At 38.8% G+C, this 19888-nt stretch overlaps 1 protein-coding gene across 4 annotated transcripts in view; it reads left to right on the forward strand.

Moving 5' to 3' along the window:
• LDAH (lipid droplet associated hydrolase) overlaps nt 1-19888 on the forward strand; it is a 124434-nt gene that overhangs the window by 69411 nt on the left and 35135 nt on the right. For all 4 annotated transcript variants that reach the window (XM_055810188.1, XM_055810187.1, XM_055810191.1 and 1 more), the window contains one exon: nt 14362-14602. In XM_055810188.1, the coding sequence (XP_055666163.1) occupies nt 14362-14602 (241 nt within the window). The remainder of the gene's footprint in view (nt 1-14361; nt 14603-19888) is intronic.

Below are 19888 nucleotides of genomic sequence, written 5' to 3' on the forward strand. Positions count from 1 at the left end.
CTGCGGGAGTGAAAGGAATCAGAAAAAGACACAAACTATACAAAAAAGTTATAAAATCTCTGAGCTTAGATTGCACATTCACTGCGTGTAGGACATTTCTAATACACTATTGAATTAAGTTCAGATAAATACTGGAGAATTTTTTTTCCCCCGTCTTTTTAGTATTTCTTTGATTAGTGATTATTTTAGGGGCATTTTTGCCAATGCCTCAATGGATCTTTTCAGATACCTGAGGATGTGTTGAGTGACTGTAAACCTATGCTTCGAGAACTATATCAAACCTTAGATTTCTTCTTAAGAATCACCCTCTGTGCTCTTATGACTGAGGTTATCTTCAAAATTAAATGTAATAGAAGTCCACTTCCTTTTCCATTTATTTCAATGTATAAACATTTGAAATGCTTGATTTCTGTTGTTTGGATACAAGTCTACTTAATTGTGACATTTTGGGGGGAAAAAATCATTAGAGTTTGCTCTTTCATGTGGAATTTGGTGTTAAGCATACATTTAAGTGGAAGTCCAGGAACCACAAATATATTTAATAAACTTGTTACTTTTGGAGTACTGTAAGAAAGTTCAATTAATGTTAATGAAAATAGGCTTCTAATAACTTTTTTACATTTCTAGTCACTGGAAAATTCCACTGCATTTCAAATTCCAAAAGAAAGCATTAATTCTGTATAAGGAGTCAGATTCACTGAGTCTTAATTCTTCAAATTCTTGTTCTTAGTTCCACTTACTACTCGATGACCAGTTTTATTTGTGTGATAAATCAGATGTGATAATTTTGCTCTTTCAGCAGATTCCTGCCTATATTCCATTTGTAATAATAATTAAGGCTAAGAGCAAAGGAATTTTGTAATTTTCCCTTATTTAAAATGCTTACAGTTCTGGGAAAGTCAATGCGAAGATGGAAAACCAGCCTGACTGAGAGGATTCCTCACCCCCTCCTCTATCTTTTTATCTTATTCTGATACCCTGACAAGACTTGGGGATAGAACTTCTATCATAAGCCTCGAATATTCCTTGTTTCTTTTCTTCCTTTGACAAAAATACAAGGTTTGACTTTGTGTTCTGTTTGTTCTCAGTGTGTACGTCCTGGCTCTCTTATCCTTCTGTTCACAGATACAACAAGTCAGAACTTGTTCTGCTCTTCTTCCTCCAGAGTGTGTCATTAAATTAAGCCACTTAGAATGGTTAAAATGGTAATGGACTTCCTTCCAACACCAAATTGCTCTCAATCTTTTCCTTACCTGTCTACTAACCCTTCTAGCCAAGCAGGGCTGTGGACTGTGTGCCTTTTGAGGGCTAACTTCAGTGAGTGGTGAAATACACCCTCTCCAAGTGTCTTAAGTAGAGCACTTGAAAACAGAAGTCAAAGGATCTTGAGGCAGTGATGGAAGATCATGACTTTCCTTTTTCATCAGCAAAATTAGATTATAAGTGTAAGGCTGGTTTCTGATTCACCTTGTTCAGCCACGTTTCCTTAAACTGAATGGATTGTCATTGAAATTTATTGGTAGGTATAGCTGTATATTGATGACTGTGAAAGCTGTTGGTTCAAGACAACAGAAAATCTAATTCTTAATACTTTCTTTTTGTTGAGCCGTCTCTCCACTTTAAGGGCATATTACTGGTTCATCGTAAGTAGTAAGTGTTCCAGATTATGTCTACACGGTTCATGTTTACCAGTCCATGTACCTTAAGGGTACCTGCAGATGCAGTGTAGTGATCTCATGAGAGTGCTACACTGAAAAAATAAAATAAAATCCCACCCTGTACTTCCAAAATGAAAATGGAAAGAATTTCTTCTGGAAAGTGGCAGCTGCGTTCTGACATTCATGTAATGGGAGCAACTGAAAGCTTTATGGTGTGTAACTGTGACACTGCATTCCAACATAAGCTACTCCCTGCCCTTCTTCCAACCAATAAACTATTCTTCCTCTCTTTTCACTCTCTCCCCTCCTAATCTTCTGTTTATATGCTTTAATCATAATAGCAACAAATCCATCCCTGCTGGTATTACCACACCGTTGCAAATTTTGGCCATCTCCTTTGGCACTTCCCTTGTAGATGGAATGATACTGCCCACTTCGATGGGGCTTAATTCTCTATGTAAAATACTGCTCTGTCAATGAATATTTTCTCTATTAAACTACTTTCAGTCCAACAATAAGATACAGATTTTTGGGAGAACAGTTTTCTCATTATTACCTTAACCCATAAAAAGACTTTTTCTTTTCGTGTTTTTTCAAATATTTTGGGCAAGGTTTCAGTTACCCAAATATTTGTAGTACAGAATAATTTGCATTTCATCCCTGTGAGACTTGTAAATGTAATAACAGCCTGTGTGTTTTAATATTTTTTATATTTTTAATAATTTGCAAATAGTTCTGTATGTAGAGCTGACCTGTTGAGAAATAGTTTGCAGTGTCTGTAGAGAACACTTTTGAGTTCTAGTCTTTTGTGTGTTTAGCAGAATTCTGGGCTTTGTCTGGAAAAATTGTTAAGAGTACTTCTTGCTGGAAAATATCTCAAGTAATGTGAAACAACAGATAATTTTTTCCTGTGCCATGACCCACTTGTAAGGTGAGGTATGGATGGTCCCTGTCCTGTTACTGTTAAAAAGGTTTCAGCCTTGGAAGTCAGGTATGGAAGATACTGACAACCTTCTGAAAGGTGTGATTGAAAGTGTATTGATTTCAAAGGGAATTGTCAAAGGTCTCAATTTATTTCTCAATCCATGAGGTTATTCTGTCACTACCATGATAATTTTACGGCAGTCATGGTCTTCATGTCTCCAAGAATAGATAAGAGAATCTTTGTCTCTAGAGCTGGGAATGTTGTGTCTTTGGTGAGATCCACATTGAGTGTAGACTGTCATATTTAATAACTGAAAACTAAATCCTTTAATCAGAATTTATTCACGGGGCAGAATTAAGGCCCATTACGTTGATGGAAATTTTGCCCGTCATTTCAACAGGAGCAAGACCACACCCAGCCATACAGTAGGTGGAATCACAGAGGACCAGAAGCATCCAGTAGGATATTGGACATACTGCAGTCTCGTCAGGGCTCTTCCCTTTTTAGTTACTTGGCTTGTGACCACTGTTGGCAAAAGTGATTTCTTACTCTTAGCAGATGAAGTTAGATACTACCAAGATTTCCATGCCTCTCACTTTCTTGCTACTGAAAGATGTATCCTGAGTTATTTTCATCACATTTTAGTTCTTCTGTAATTAAACTCTGCAGAGCAAGTTTTACTATACTCCTAATAATATTATGTAGAGTTAATGCTGCAGAAGCCTGATTGTGATTCACATTTTAAAAGGCCTCTTCATACAGCTGGTCCAAAGCGTTTGGATACGGGATTCTAACATATAAGGCTCAGAATCAAATTTATGCTAAGTCAGTGGAAAGTGGCCTTAAAGTAGACATAAATGTAATCACACCTCACCTTGGTGCAAATGACACTCAGGCCTACATACCTAAGGATGTAATCATTGTACCCAGCACTGTATTCATTGTCACACTGAAGACTACAGTTTGAAATACAAATACATTTTTTTAAAAAATGCTGGTCCTTGAATTTTTTTTCCATCCAAGTGGAACTGCCAGAAAGCACTGGAGGCTTGGGGCATTAAAGATGTACTTCAAATAAAATTGGATAATGTATGTTAAATAAAGAAGGTGCCAGGACATGGAAAAACTGTGTGATCGCTGTAGAGCATTTTAAACAGATGAGACTGTTGCCTGCTATTCATGTCATCAGGTAGAAGCTGAAAGAAAATAGTGAAAAAACAAACCCAAGTTTTCATTCATTTGAAAAATATGGTTTATATATATTTGAACACAGTGGGTCAAATTTCGATGTTGAAGGAGATGCAATTTATATGATAATATTGGATATATTGAATGTAGGAAACTAAATTAGTATGAGTAATAGATGGGCACACTGGGAGAAAGTGTAATTTTTAAAATGGTGTGGAACCAGCTGCATTAACTTTTATTTTCAAGGCATCCTAATAATTGCTTTTTTCTGCTAAATTCTTCTTTTCTTTTTATCACATAGAGTAGAAGCAAAGCTGTGCTACATACACAGCTGAGTTAAGGAAACTCTTTGCTACTGAAAAATTGGTCATAGTTCTGTTGGTTTACACAAGGGCGTCCTGACATTTTTTGTCAGCTGGGAGGTTGAGTTTTTCTGTTTTCCTGTCATTGAATAGCATCAGCTAGAAGTTAACATCTACTTAGATCTTAAAATATTCCTGGTTGTTTTTTTTCCAGTATAGACTGTAGAAGTACGGCACAGGTTAGCTGCCTATGAGGAGCTTCAGTATGTCATTAGTAAGGAATAGCATGGCTATTTGTAGCTAGTGCATGTACTGCAGCTAAAAGAATGCCTTTGACTAACTTGTCCCAGAACCAGTGATGTACCTCAGACAAAGAATATACCAGAGGCAGAGTGTGAAAGCAGGACATGCTTCTTAAGATTTTTTTTCATAATGCGTCTCTGATTAAAGCATGAAAATTAATGAAAAGATGTGGCATTGTCATTGAGCCAGTAGAGTGGGGAAAGATAAAAATGCAATTTGTTGTGATGCATTGTATTACGTTTGACTACTTCAAAATGCAGGTGCAAGAAGACCCGTGGTTGGGAAATCATGAACCAGCATACACAAAAAGGAAGTTTCCCCTTAAATTTCATTAACACTTGCTTGGCTCACATATATTTATGTACCATTTACATAAGTGACTTTGTCTAATATCACTGAGGATGGCATTGTCCATACAACTGTTTAATCTTCCCTTTAAAAAAGGAATATCTTAGGATGACCTTATATTTTGCAACAGTTAATGCCACAGTAGAATACTGTTAAGTTGTGAAGATTATGCACAACTTCATCTGATGAATATCAGTGTGTCCTGTATCTTTCATTGCCCTGTATCCTGAAGGAAATCAATGTTGTTGAAATATTTGGAAACAATGCATTTCTGAGGTTTTCAGGAAGACTTGTACATAGGTTGTTTCTGAGAGAAATCTTCTGTGGAATGTATAAGGAAGTATATGTGTATGCATACTGTTTCCTGAAGTACTAATATAGCTGATAGTTTATGTGTATGTCCAAATAGAAATAGCTAAAAACATTGGATATGTGGTTGTTTGATTTTGTTACCCTGAATCCACTCTGTTGTAGCCTCCAAAATTCTCTCTTCTGTAATTCAAAATGATAGAGACATATGTAAGTTGACCAGCTTCCTTAAGGTCAGTAATAGTCATGAAGTTTTGTAGACGTGAGAAGGGGTCTGCGTGGGTTCTCCCTGCAGTCACAGAGAAATGAGTGGTCTCTCTCTCACACACTTTCATAATTCTCATTTTGCCTGTTTTGTTCAAATCCAGAATAGGAATTGAATTGAGTATCCCAATCAATTGAATTGTGCTATAAGTAATTTGAATTATAAAAACATGAAGCTAAGTATGAAAAAAGAATACATCAGATGCCAAGAGGCAGAGACATCCCTGACATCAGACAAAGATAAACAGAAACCAGCACTAGAACAGGCAGCATCTTGTCACACAGCCAACCTGAGCTTAGGGTGTGATGCAACACAATATTAAAGCAATAGTGTTTTGTTAAAAGTATGAATCTCTAGTTACTTTGCAGATCTGTAGAGGAGGCATTGATCAGAGCTTGGCTACCACTTCTTCCATGCCTCAGCTCTTGCTGACTGTGTTCTAGTTTGATCTTTGAGTGACAATCTGGCCAAGGAACGAGAGTGAGAAGACACCCATGTCAGCAGAGCACTTTAAAGAGGCAGCCTTGTCTATTCGACACATGTTGTAAGAATTAAAAGTCTGGGTGTGCAGGAGGGGGACTTGAAAATGTTATCTTCATATTTTTGTACTTACTATTTCTTACACATCTCATGAGTCATATTTGTAGATAATGTTTAAGAAAAGTCTTTCTTAAGAGCCTCCATCAGTACTTTTGTGAAGCTGAATGACACATGGAGAGAACTCACACACATTTTAGTTCAGCATAATATAATTTATAGGACAGAAAATTCTAAGCACTATCATACAAGGTAATTTCTAGCCAGCTGTGTTGAAGAAAGATGAGTTCAGACTGTAGAGGGAAAGCCTAGGAAGATAATTTATCTTGGCTCATTTAACCTCATCAAACAGAGAATGTGTATTATGAGTGTCTTCTATAAGCATTACAAAGAGTAAATACAGAGAAAAACTAGAATTGTTATGCAGTTACCTATTATGTTATATTCTAATGCAATACTTATGTAGGATCATATGGATATAAATACATTCCAAAATTTAAAAAACAGTTTCTGGACAAAAAAATATTAAATCTGAAGTAATCATCCAAATAAGTAATAGCAAGAAGACTATATTGTTTTTAGTGAATGTGAATAGTTAATGGAGGGGACTGTAAAAAATAGAAGAGAGTATGTTTGTTACCATTGCTGTAGTTTTTGCACCATGTTTAATTATGTAAGCTCATATATTTCAGTTATATATTGTAAATGTCATTCATATATATGTATATGTATGTATGCATTCTAATTACTAGTATGAAGCCTGTCTTACATTTCAGTACCTGAACTCCTGTTTATGGACTTTCCCATGTGCAGAATGCAGTACTTCCAAGAAATACTTTTTGCCCTTACTGGAGGTATAGCTTCTGATGCCTCAGTTTCCTTCCTTGGAAGCAGTGAAGATTGACCACAGATAGACAGTATATAGTGTTCTGCATAACATTGAAAACTTGCAGATGGCAGCTGGTGTATCTTGTTCATCAAAAATTTCAGATCACAAAGCAGTCCTCCATTGGCACTGATCTCTGTGTTTCATTTTGGTAGCATTTTCTGTTGGCTAAAAAAAACACCTTTCCTGGGATTTGTAAAAAAATTTAATAAGTTCCATATCAGAAAAGGGGGCCCATGCCAGTGGTAGTGCTGTGAGTCTGCCATCTTCTCATCCTGTGCTGGATCATTGGGTTTAGAGGTTTAGATCTTTTTACAAAGCATTATGAAATATGTCATTGGGTGCTGGAGGATTTCTTACGGCCTGATGGGAAGAAAATGCAGAATGCACCGGGTTTATGATCAGTCTTGTGGTAGAGTGTTAAAAGTTTATGTTATTAACGTAATTCTTTGAATTAGAGAGAAATATATTTTCTGTAGTGTTCTCAACTTCATGTTTCATTCTAACTTTTTGGAGGAGGGGTAAACACTTTGCAAATAACATTTGATTGGTTTTCTCCTGAAAGGGTATGTTTCTTTTCTAGGCATAACCACTCTGCAAAGGTTCTGCTAGCTTGATGTATAACTGAAACATGCTGTAATTTTTTATTTTTTTTTAATCGAGTAACCACTTAGACAAAAGGAGGGGTCGAAAGAAAACAAAAATCCCCACGTTTTAAGTCAGTGCATTTACTTTTGATTCTTCCTGAATTATTAGTTCAGCATATATAATATGGCGTAGTTCCAGGACAGTGTGGCTGCATGAGAGGAATGAGTGTATAATTAACATTGTCGGGCTTTATGTTAATATTTTTATAGCTTCCTGACACAATATTCTGGTTTTGGAAATTGAGGGTGGCTGTCACATCTGTGTAAGGTGGCATTACTCTCTGTTGCACTGTTCCTGTTGGTAACAGTTCTACAGTTGGAATCTGATAGCTTGGTGCAGCATAAAAGTTGATGTCAATAGAGACTTCTGATACCTCCTTTAACATTTGAATTTTTTCATTTCTTTCTGTTGCATCTACTTAAGTCACTTGTCCCACCCAAAATATTATTTTGCATCCTTTGCATTTATAACCCTTAAAAATGTGTGGAGTTATGGTTCGCTGCCCATTGCCTTTTTGCTCCCATTTGCCAAGCTGTTAGTATTATTTTATATATATTTATATAAAATTTCCATCAGAAATATTATTATCCAGGCCCTTAATTAATTTTTTGCTGTATTTGTGGCTGGCTTGTTTATTTGTCCATAAAAAGCATGCTAAGTCTTCTCTGTGGGACTTAATTTTTATAAAGCACTTTGAAATGTTCAGTGATGAGATTCTTTATTAACTGTGTTTGAGATGCTTGTTCTGTTGCCTATCTAATATGCCCAAACATTCATTTAGGGTGACAGGAGATCTATAAGGTAGAAGGGAAGAAAGTGCACACAGTACGCTCTTACCTCAAACCAGGAGTGAAATAATTTTTTGTCACTTGTGTTCATTCTTTAGTTCTTTTGCTGTGATGAAATCATGCAGGTTTGTTGATACTGAGCTGTAACAGGCAGCTTGCTGATAAACCAACCAAATGGCAGCTTGAACAGCTGAAGAAGAAACCATTCAAGATTTTAAAATATAACTCTATTATATATTATATTGTATTACACTATAATACACTACACTAATCTATATTTTATATAATTTATGACTGAGCAAAGTGAATGGGCAAGTCCAGAACGTCTCGCTCCAATGAAAGGAAAGCCCACGCCCCAAGCCAACGCTGTCTGGTTTGCCCTATGCACTTTCTTGGAAATCTGCTCGACACAGCTGTGATAAAATAAAGCAAGGACTACTTCCCTGACCCTTGTTGTTTTGCCTGTAGGTTTCTGCATACTGAGTAGAAGAAATTGTGATTAATGTGGCATTCCATGTCAAGCATAGACTGTAGATTACCATTAAGTGCATCGTTATGTTATCTTCGAAAAATTTACTAGCTTTCACTTGATAGATAATAGCTATTCCTCTGCCAACACAACAGAGGAATAACAAAGTAATATGTGGGGTGAACTAATATATATCAAAAGAAGTGTTACTTCTGACAGAGAAACGGCTTTTGCTTTTCGTCGGATTTTGAAGGAATTTTAAATAAAACTTCCTTGCTTTTCTTTCTATCCCTGTGATTTGAAGTCATGCACGTAGTGATGCTGTTGCTACGGAGCAGGGGTGTGTGGCTGCAGGGTCTGTGGGCGAGCTGCAGAACTGTGCTTGGATGCTTTACTGAGTATCAGTCGGTGTGATGGGTCAGTTATAAAACATAATAGATTGCTTCCTTGCTTCTGCCCGCTGGTTTGATCTCTGGAGTTCCTCATGGGCTCTGAGTTGCATAACTGGCGTGTGAGCTGAGCCTTCTGGTTTTTGTGTTGGTGGTTATTATGTTAACCATTTCTGCACACCTGGTGATTAAGAACAGATTATGCAGCAGAAGCAAATACTCACCAAAACCTTCCCCACTCAAAAGTCAGTGTGAGCCTCTAATGACTGCTGCTTCTGCCACTAAAGCAGGGTGTACCAGCTGTTTATTTCTGAGGAAGTTTCATTTTCTGATATTTTCTTCAGCGGATCAGAGTCATGTGTTACGAATTTCTTAAAGATCTGAATATGCTTGCAAGGTGTCATGGGCAGGGATGGTCTGTCCATTGGGAGCCAAGGTATGGGACTGAGAAAGCAAATTCACTGACTTGGAGTCTCTTCTAAAGCAAATCTTTAAAATGGCTCCTGCTCCTTTCTGTCAGTTAGCGTCTGCCTTTTCACATCCTGCCTGCTTTTCTCTCCCATTTTGTCACTCTGTATTACGAGCAAGCGGCATGGTGTAACAGCTGTCTCTGGGCCCTCAGCTGTGTGATCTCAGGAAGGTACACATCTGAGGTGCCTGAATCTGTAACCAGCATTTCATACACATACTCAGGACTACCTGATTTCAAATGTATTAAGCTCCTCCTGGCATTTGAGGAGTTAATTGCTCTGAAAATGGAATAATTTTTTTTAATATGCTTGTAAGTGTAAGTTGTATGGTTTTTAAGCATGGTTTTACATCCTCAGCACTGTAGTTTACCAGTCCCTGTAACAAATAGTATTACCACTCAAACTTCAAATCATAGCTGATGAACATATTTCAACTCTTTCAGTAGAAGACAATAATGAAAAATATTACTGTGGGGTTTTTTTAGCTTTATCTGATCCGCATATTTTTAGTCTTTTTATAAGGAAACAAACATTTCACAAAAATCCTTTGCCTGGTATGGTTGAGACTATTATATTGTACAGTGTTAAACAACAATTCACTGTAAATTTAATTCTTTGGCTTTTTATACTCTGTTCTCATTTTAATCAAAACAAAAAAAAAATCCAAATGTTTCTGCAAATCCAAAAACATGCTGAGATAGCCATTAGCTAGCGAAGACTTGAAGGTACTCAGTTGTCACCTTGTCATCTTCTTTTAGATAGGTTAATAGCTGAATACAAACCCCAGATGTACAGAAATATATGTGTTCTTTATTTAAGTAGTTTGGAGGAAGTCTTTGTTTTATTCTTTAGTATTTATATGAAGCAATCATCACATGAAATGAATCATACTCATTTAGGGATCCTGCCTAAACAAAGCTTCTTGGTCAATGCCATACTTTTGGGGAACAGACATGTAATATTCTTTGCTCTGAGGGCTCACTTTTCCTGTGAAATAAAGTATCTTCTATGTTGCAAAATTTTACCGTGCAGGTCATACATACCTGAAGTTGATGGACTGATTGCTCTAGATACCAAGGTGTATAAACGGTGACAAAAGTGAAACTTTGAAATTCCCCACGTCTTCCTACTGTGGTGTGTGAAGGAATAACAGGCACAGTATATTGGGCTTTGAGGGTGGTTTGTTCTCTGGACGCATGCTCGGGCCATGCCCCATTCATTTTTTCAGTGATACATATTCTGCTTGACTAGGGACTAGGAGCTGCCTTGGCACCACATTGAATTATGTGAAGGGCTTTCAGATAATGTTAGCTTTTTGTTACTTACGTAATATATGTACTTATGTTTACTTGTTGTTAACAAGTTCTAAAACTTCTGAGACACTGCGTCATATTATAGTTCCTTGAACCATTCAGATCTTGAGCCCTGTGTGATTTATAGAGTTAAAAATTAATGATGAAAATAGAAGCAGCTGCCTGGTGACTAACCCAAAGAGCATCTTTGTCTTGCATATTGAACTTTAATGCATGTGTCATCCTGAGTGTTGAAGTCTTGCAGTTTAATAGTATGTTAAATAAGTTGAATGACAGTTTTACAAATACTGTTTATTGTCACAAAAATCAACAGTGACAATTCCAGTATAATGTAAGGATACATGTACTATTTTTAGCGAGTTGACCAAAGCACACCAAGACTAGGTGATATGACCCACAGCTCTCAGTGACTCCTGGGCACAGGGTGTGTTTGCTTTCAGTAGAGTCACTGGCCAACTTTCAGTAGTCCCCTGATCCGCTCAAGTCTCTGTGACTAGTGTCTCTACTTGCCTGACTCTCTGCCTTCGCATGTGTTTAACTGATAAAAACACTGGACTTTGAATTTGGGGTAATTTGGTTAATCTGGATTTCTCTCTCTAGCTGTATGCAATATTGTTTGTATTTTGCCTGATTGGTATCACAAGGAACATCTATCATTAAGTATGAGAATGGTTTCCATAAATAAAGGGGTCATTAACCTTCACACATTACTTAATGGTACGTACTGTGACATTCATAGCTGTGATAATACCTGGTGCTTATGATAGGCAGTGTCCTCCATCTTCAGAAAGACTAGTTTTATAATAATTCTGAAAGTTGTAACTTGAATATAATTCTGTGCCATCTACTTTATTTCAGCTAGTGTAAGTTGGATATAGGTAAGATTCTGGCATTTGAAAGCTAAAAAAATAATTAACTGATATTGACCCTTTGAATCTCATTAATGTCCTTCATTTTACCTGTATATTTCTACTTCACTTACTGCAAGACACAAATATGACATACTTTTTAATGAACATATGTGTCATTATATTAAAATATGTTAAATCTGTTGTATCTGCAGTTGAAGCAAGCCTGCAGTCAAAATCCTGGCTCAGGAAGCTAGCAGTAAGCTAAGAAATAGCTGATAAGTATCTGACAAATACAGATGTTACATTTCTCTATTACTGTCTGCACAAGATTAAAAAAAGGAAGACATTAAATAAAATTGTCTTCCATCTTACCACCATTTCATAAATTTGTGTGCCATTAAAAAATACAGGAATGCACGGGACACTCTAACAGCATTCTTGGTTTGTCCTTTTTCCTCCAGGGTTTACCAACTTCCCCCAGTGGTTAGTACAGCACTCCAAGCAACTAATCCTGTATCTATAAACTGTAATGTCAAAGGATTAATGTGTGCCAGGGAACGCAGGTCAAATCTGCTTTAGATCACAACAGTTTGAGTTCAGCTCCTAGCTGAAGTATCACAAAACTACTATATAATTTAGTACAAGTCTTGCATTCGTATACTTCAGCTGCTGGTTGCCTTTAATAAAAAGAGGCCCAGGACTGGTTTCCCTGAGAATGTATTTTTCTTTGTCTAAAACCAAGGCAGTATCAGCTGGAAAGTTGAAGGATTTCTTAAAATAGTTCTGTATTTGATATAAATAGCACTTTCAAAGTCTGCTTTTAAGACACTGTGGAAAGTACAGCGTGGCAAGTTACTGATGATGGATGCATGATATGGAGGATTCCCTGTCTGCTCTCTGCCTGGATGAACATGGTGACTGGAGGGATGGGGGGGAATGGTGACAAGTTCCTGCCTGCTACAGCAGGTGCATCTCCTCTGTGCCTGCCCCACCAACCCAGGTGCCCGTGCATGGCAGAGATGAGGCTCGGCAAGTGGAACTGGATGAGGATGGTGGTTGTTCTAGCACAGAGGTGCTGCCAAGTTTAAACAGGCCTACACCCTGCGTCAAAACTGCTGACAGGTCATTGTCATAGGAGACTCCCTTCTGAAGAGAACAGAAAACCCAATGTGCAGACCAGACCCACTTCTGAGGGAAGTCCGCTGCCTCCCTGGGGCAGCCCGGGTTGAAGATGTGAAGAGAAAGCTGCCCACCCTGGAACAGCCCTCAGGTTATTGTCTGCTGTTGATTATTCAGGTAGGCAGCAATGAAGTTGCAACAAGAAGTCCAAGGGCAATCAAGAGAGACTTCAGGGCCTTGGGACAACTGGTTAAAGGATCAGGAGCACAAGTAGTGTTCTCCTCTGTCCTTCCAGTTGCAGGGAATGATGAGGGAAGAAACAAGGAGAGCCAGGAGATCAAGGGGGTCGAGTGCCCCCTCAGTGAGTCCCCTCAGTGAGTTTGCAGATGACACCAAGTTGTGGGGGAGTGTTGATCTGCTGGAGGGCAGGAGACTCTGCAGAGGGGTCTGGGCAGGCTGGATCCATGGGCTGAGGCCAGCGGTATGAAGTTCAACAGGGCTCAGTGCTGGGTCCTGCCCCTGGGTCACACCAGCCTCACGCAGCACTACAGGCTGGGGCAAAGCGGCTGGAAACTGGCTGGGGGGAAAGGGCCTGGGGGTGCTGGTCACAAATACTTTTTACAAAATAGTAGTCTAATGTGTGCAATGTGTAGAGTGATATGTGCAATAAGCAGACATATATAAATACATCTATTTTATTTATGCTGTCACCAACAAAGCACAGTGGTTTATACCTAATTATCTGCAAATGCAATATCTAGAACCTCTTTTACTTTACTTTGATACTTCTGTTACATTCTGTAGTCTTCTGTCTGTGAGGCATTTTCCTGTATGAATGCTTACAATATGCTTTTACTTGCAGAAAAAAAGTTGCAGATATCCTTTCAGAATATTTGTTTGATCTTACCATTGGAATATAATTGATAGTAGGTGTATTCATTCATTTTTGGTTAGTGTGAATGGGTTTTTCATTCTATTTTAATGCTACAGTGCATTCTGTTATCATAACTCGTTTTAAAATACGTGTGTTTCCCTATGACACAGTGATACTGTGCACCGCTGTGCACACCTTAGTGAAGGGGCTGGGTGCTTAGACTCTTTTTCTGACCAAGCTTACCTATGTTGAGCTGCAGACTGAAACCCCCACATGTTGTCAAAACAAAGTTCCCGTTCACAGAGGCTGACATGTTTTTAATTTGTTTGGTTGGTTTACTTAGAGAAAATAGGTTACCAGATGGAATGGGAAGCACTGTACTGCTGCTGACAGGAGAGCCGGGACAGCCCGAGGTGGCATGCTGCCCGATACCCCTGGCGGGTCTCCGTCCCCTGATGCCGTGCTTCCTCCTGCGGGCCACTCTCCTGCTCGGTACTCCCCCTCCTCACCCATAAAACATCAGGAACATGTACTCGTTTGCATCGTCTTTTAAATAATGTAACCTGGGCCCACCACAAAGCCCGACTAAGTGTCTGAGGTGCTGCATGCCTGGAAAGCCAACTGCATTTCAGGCAGAGACTCATTTAAAAACGCAGCCTCCTAGGCTGGGCTGTGGTGCGTAGGCCTTTGCTGACAGATGTTTTCTCCTGGCCTGGCAGGTTCTTCGCTCTGTGCTGCTGTTTCCAACCATAGAGCGTATGGCTCAGTCCCCTCAAGGAAAGCTCATGACCCCTTTGCTGTGCAAACTTCGTTATGTTCTGTACATGCCCGTCTACCTGCTGTCCTTCCTACCAGAGGGAGTCAAAGCCTCCCTGGTGCGGTTTGCTCTGCGAGGAATGAAGACCTGCGATGAATCATCCATAACAACTTCTGTGAATCTCTTCAGTGTGGACTGCATCGGTGAGCACCTCTTATTTTGTTATTTTTTTTTATTTGCTTTCACTTTTTTATTGCTTTCATTTAGTAAACGTTGATGCAGTTTTGCGGGCAAAAACTTTATACTAAAGCATGAATAAGTTTTGAAGGACAAATCTAATTTTTCTCAAACTGAGAGCATGGGTACAGGAAAATCTCAAATGAGTCAGTTAAAAAAAAAAATCTTAAGGGGAAAATAACAAATAAAATATTTTTCCAAAGAATATATATATTTTTAAGAAAACTGATCTATATTGCTAACAGTATCTCATGATTAAAACAGTTTTGCAGTCAAGTTTATGTTACTTAATGTCTGTTTACGTTTTGCATTTCATTCATACTGGACGGTGAAAAGAAATCAGTCATCTGTTTCACAAAGAGTTCTTTGCATATGTTTTTTTTAAGCTATGATTTAACCAGCTGTATAGATTTTGTCTTCTGAATTGGAATATTGGTAAATTCAGAAAAGGGCCTTCAGCCTACAGGGATACGTTGAAGTTACTTTATGCACAGAAGAATTTCAGCACTTTTTGGGGCATACAGAGAAAGACAGAAGATCAACGTTCCTCCAGCGCATATTGTACACATATTTTTCACATTGTAGTGAAAGAAACAGCTTTAACAAAGGGAATAATTTCAGATGAGTTATCTTAAGCTTAGAATGAAAACCAGAATATGTATCACACTATACTCCAGGTATTTTGGTAAGTCAGCAGTTGAAAATAATTTGTAATAGAGTTTGCATGCTAACACAATAATAATAGCGAGATGGAAGTTTTGATTACATTAATAGTAGTAAGAACACATTTCTACATGTCCAGTTATGCTGCAACTGTGATTGCAGCGAGGTCCTATAGCTTTCACGAATATCTGTGGATGTGTTGGTCTGTATTGGAGGCTTGCTGTAGGACTGCACAGAGACTGAAAGACTGAAAACAGGATGGACAGTGAGGGTTCTTACTGCCAAACCTAGACAGCCTTGTTTATGTTGTACAAACCTGGCATAATGACAATCGCTGTGTTGCAGAACCTGGTGCCTGACAGAATCGGGCTCCGGGTTGATAACGTGTATTTCTGATAAGGAGTACTGTGGTTTATTGCTTGAGTTCCTATTAATGTATGGCAGTTTTATGATGACCGAGGAGAAAGCAAGCATTCAGTTATATGTACAGTAGCCTTTCAGGCTTCTTCCTTTGATAATTTGGTCTCAGAGAAAGGTATGTGAAGGGCTGTGGGGTCGCATCTCCACAAGCCAGGAATCCTTCTCTGGTCCCCACAGATAAACTTTTACCTCTCAAAACACATTATCCACGTCCAGGGTTGTATTGTGAATGGTCCTTGGCCTGCATTAACCTCAAAAAAAAGCACAGCCAGCCATTGTCTGTGAATGCTGTTTGGCCCAGACCGCAGCCATGGCAGGCATAATTTAACAAAACAGATTTTATGTGCTGCTGTCGGAGCCTGACTGTCCAAGCTCTTCAGTCCCCAGGTGAATGAGCCCAGCTGATGTGTGCATGTCAGCCTGTTGTGATTTTCTGTGTGCACCAGTGTCTGATCTGTGTCCAAGCTGTAAGGTAAATTAAGGCAAGAAACCAGGCTGAAGGCTCATAGGATGTGATCTCTGCCTATGTTCATTTGTCAAATATTGACTGAATTTGTTATACCAGAATGAAACCCCCTGTGAGCCAATGTCCTGAAAAACGTGCATAAATAGGCCTTATTGATGCAACTAGTTTCTTTGGACTTGGGATACCATCTCTTTCAAGCAGAATCCCCTTTGATTTCATCTTTGGAAAATTACGATGTTTTACAGCCCAGTGACTCAGGACCACATGTGTGGATTAATGATCTTAGGGCTTTCCAGATATTGCCTGTTAACCTTCTCTTGTATTGTTTGTGGATAATAGAAAATGTTAGCATTTGGCAAAAATTTTCTAAACCTAGCACAACAACCAAGTCTGTCTTATGGACTGCTCACCTGTGAGTTACTGAAGCCTCTGAATTTGTGGTAAATGTTTTTCTGATTGATTCCTTGTCCCTTAATAAGCTGCTAGATATGGTTCAGAAACATTCAGCAAATGAAGTTGTTTCTCCTCTCCAGGAAGGTTGCATGTCAACTCATTAAAAATATACATATTGCCTTTGGCATGTACAGCTGTTGCATTACTGTAATTGTAATAAAAGCTGTGATTAAGGGCAGAAAAGATGGTAAAACTTTCCTTAAAACTAATACGTCCGTTAAAACAAATCAACCTGCCAGGGATTTGTTACCACATCCAAAGCTTAGTCACAACAATGTTTTCTCTCCTCTTGAAAGGAAATGAGATTTGAAAACTTAATTATAGCGGAACTCTAAGACTGAGTGCCACTCCCATTGACATCCAGAGTGAAAAGCTCCATTCAGTGGCAGCAGAGTCAGACCCTTGGTTGAAAGAGTCAGTGAAAGAAGAATTACATTACCTCTCTGTCCCACTGTTTCAAATTGTGTTTGTTCCTGCTTCTTATTCAAACCCATCTTTCCATTGTCCTAACTTTACGGTTGATGATACATAGAAGCCCCAGTCACAGAGCAGAAAGCATTGCGATGACACTGTGCAGAAAGGTTGCATCATGTAACATCTTGTCCCAAAGGGGAAATAGTACAGAAAGAGGAGAGACAGCAGGGACTGTAAAGAAAATGGATTGTAAGGAAGGGTGGGAAGACATAGTGCACAAATAATAAAGGACCTATTATAAATAAGCAGAGGGGTCTGAAGGCAGTTTGCCTACCTGGATTAAACTTCTAGGAAAGATATCTTAGGGCAGAAAAAGCATTACAATGAAGAAACTAGCATTTGAGTACTTGCATTTGTGAACCTAGGAGATGAATAGACAGAAAAAGATGTTAGTGACCTTGATTTATCTGAAACATTGTCACTTTGTTTATTCAGGCTAGCAAAACAAGGCTACCTCTATCTAGCACAGTGGTGGTTGTTCTACAAATCATGTACAGCCCTGCAATGCTGGAATACTTTGGCACTCCAGTCCATTGAAACTGGTAAACATTTCTTTGGTGACAGATGCCAGTAGCAGACTTACAGTGACAGTAAACCATTCTATCTACACGGGACAGGATTTATTGTCCAGCCATTTGACTGGCAAACTTCCTCCATTTGTTTCTGTAAAATTTCCACAAAAGTACAGACATTACATAATGGGTAAACACTGCAAGGCTTTTTTGAGAGGCAGGCTCACAGGTCAGAGGTTAACGTCTGGATGACAGTGAAGATACAGATAAGCACAATAGCAAGAAAAAACTCCCATCTGGCCCAAATGAAGTGTGTCCTTTGTGATCTTGAACCTGTGACTTCCCCGGAGGAATCTCCCTGTTTGTTTAACCTGTTTGGGGAGCAGGGGAGCACTGTACTCAGGGGCAGGGGGAGGTCTGCTTTGTGCACTTCGGGCAGGTTGGGAAGGGGGGTACTGAGAAACCTGAAATGAGGGTTTCAGATGGGTTTAGACTGTCACATGAATGAAGGCTGGAGACAGTAAATTTGCAGTTTATTTTCAGCGTCCAAGAGATGTTGTAAGACAAGGAACTAAGATTAAAATTAAGAGTTTGGATTAAAATTTTTTCTTGTTCCAGTTGTGGAGACATTCAGATTTCATGTGAAGTGTTTACGTTTCACACATTTTACAGAGAAAAAGGGCTAAGGCAGTTTGGGACATTCTACTTTTATTCCCACAGGACTGTATATGAAACAAGAGTCCCAACTGCAGTATTGAGCCTTGTCTCCCAGCAGTAGCTAATTCCCTCTGTTGGCTGTACAGGATGACAAAATTACATCCCTGAAGTGCCATAGAGTAAAAAGCTTTCTCATAAGATAAAAATTGCAGAACTGTCAAATAGCACCTGGGAGATAAATTTGTATCAGAAGGCAATGAAACATAGGCTTCCAGTTGCTATGAAAATGGAACATAAGCATTTAAATTGACTACGTTATTTCAAAATTTTACCTCCAGGGAGCCAACTGGAAAACTACATTCTGAGTTTGAATTACCCCAACCATGGGATCTGTCATGTCTTGAGATCTGCTTCTATTCCAGTTCTGTCTTCCTAATCAAAGAGATTTTAAACGTGACATTATGGGTGGTCTTCACCTGACCAATGTGGACATCATGCTGTCTGAATAGCTGACATGTAAAGCATGACAGGGAATCACACCCTACAAATGACTGTTCCTCTTTATGGACTGCAAAGGGACCCTCTGTCTACTAGATACCTAAAAGTAGAGGAGATAAATCCCACTCCCTATTTACTGGCTGTTCGTTTTGCTGCAGACATCAGGAAACAGCGTAGTCTGAACTGTCTGTGCAGCCTTCACCCTTGCTGCTAGGACAGTAAGATATCCTGTCCTTTGGCTGCATGAGCATTTACAGCTGCTGGTTTCTAGCAAGAGTCCTGTTTCCCACCTTCTTTGAAACTTCACTTTACATCTTCACCTCCGCTTCCCGTAAGATGGCAAATAAGACAAGTAAGACAAGATGGCAGATTTTTGGAGAGCTCTTTTGGGGGACTAAAATGCTGTAGAAATAACTACCCATCTAACTGAAGTACTTGGGTAAGGACAATGCGTGGTTTTATATTCATGGCACTCATTAGTGCCTCCACCTATTCCGCTTATATTTTTGAGAGTTAAAAAACAGTGTTTAAAGTATTAGGTAAGCACCTGATAAATGAATTCACCTGAAATGGTGAAATAAGAGTGCTTTGCCCCATGAAGAGTATTTTTAAAACCTGTATAATCACATAGCTATTTTTTTGTTTGTTTGTTTTTAAATTCAAATGGTGTTCTTTTCTTGCACTGAAATTAAAATTTAACTTGTAAAAATAACAGAAGATATGATGAGCACCTCTAAATTCAGCATGGAAGGCAAAGCTCTTTTGGTTTTGTTTTATGCAGCAAAATTGAAAGAGCTCTGCTTTCTGTGCTGAATGGAACTAAAACTCTCCATTGGGGCATGCAAGGCCAGGGGGGAGTTGCACATTATATTCTCATCTAGGTTTTATTATTTCAAGCACTGTACTAGCACATTTAAAAAAGAACCTGACATTCAAGAGAAGCAATGAGCTATTGCCCAGCATCACATAGCTGATAAGCAGCAGAACTGTACATAGACCTACGTCCCAGGGCAACAGTTGATCTACTGAACCTGCTTTAACCATTAGTTTAACCTTATAAATATATATACATATGTTAGTCATGAGCAGCTTCCATGAACCACATTGGT

Source organism: Falco peregrinus, chromosome 7 (genome assembly GCF_023634155.1).
Source record: "Falco peregrinus isolate bFalPer1 chromosome 7, bFalPer1.pri, whole genome shotgun sequence".
NCBI classification, from domain to species: domain Eukaryota; kingdom Metazoa; phylum Chordata; class Aves; order Falconiformes; family Falconidae; genus Falco; species Falco peregrinus.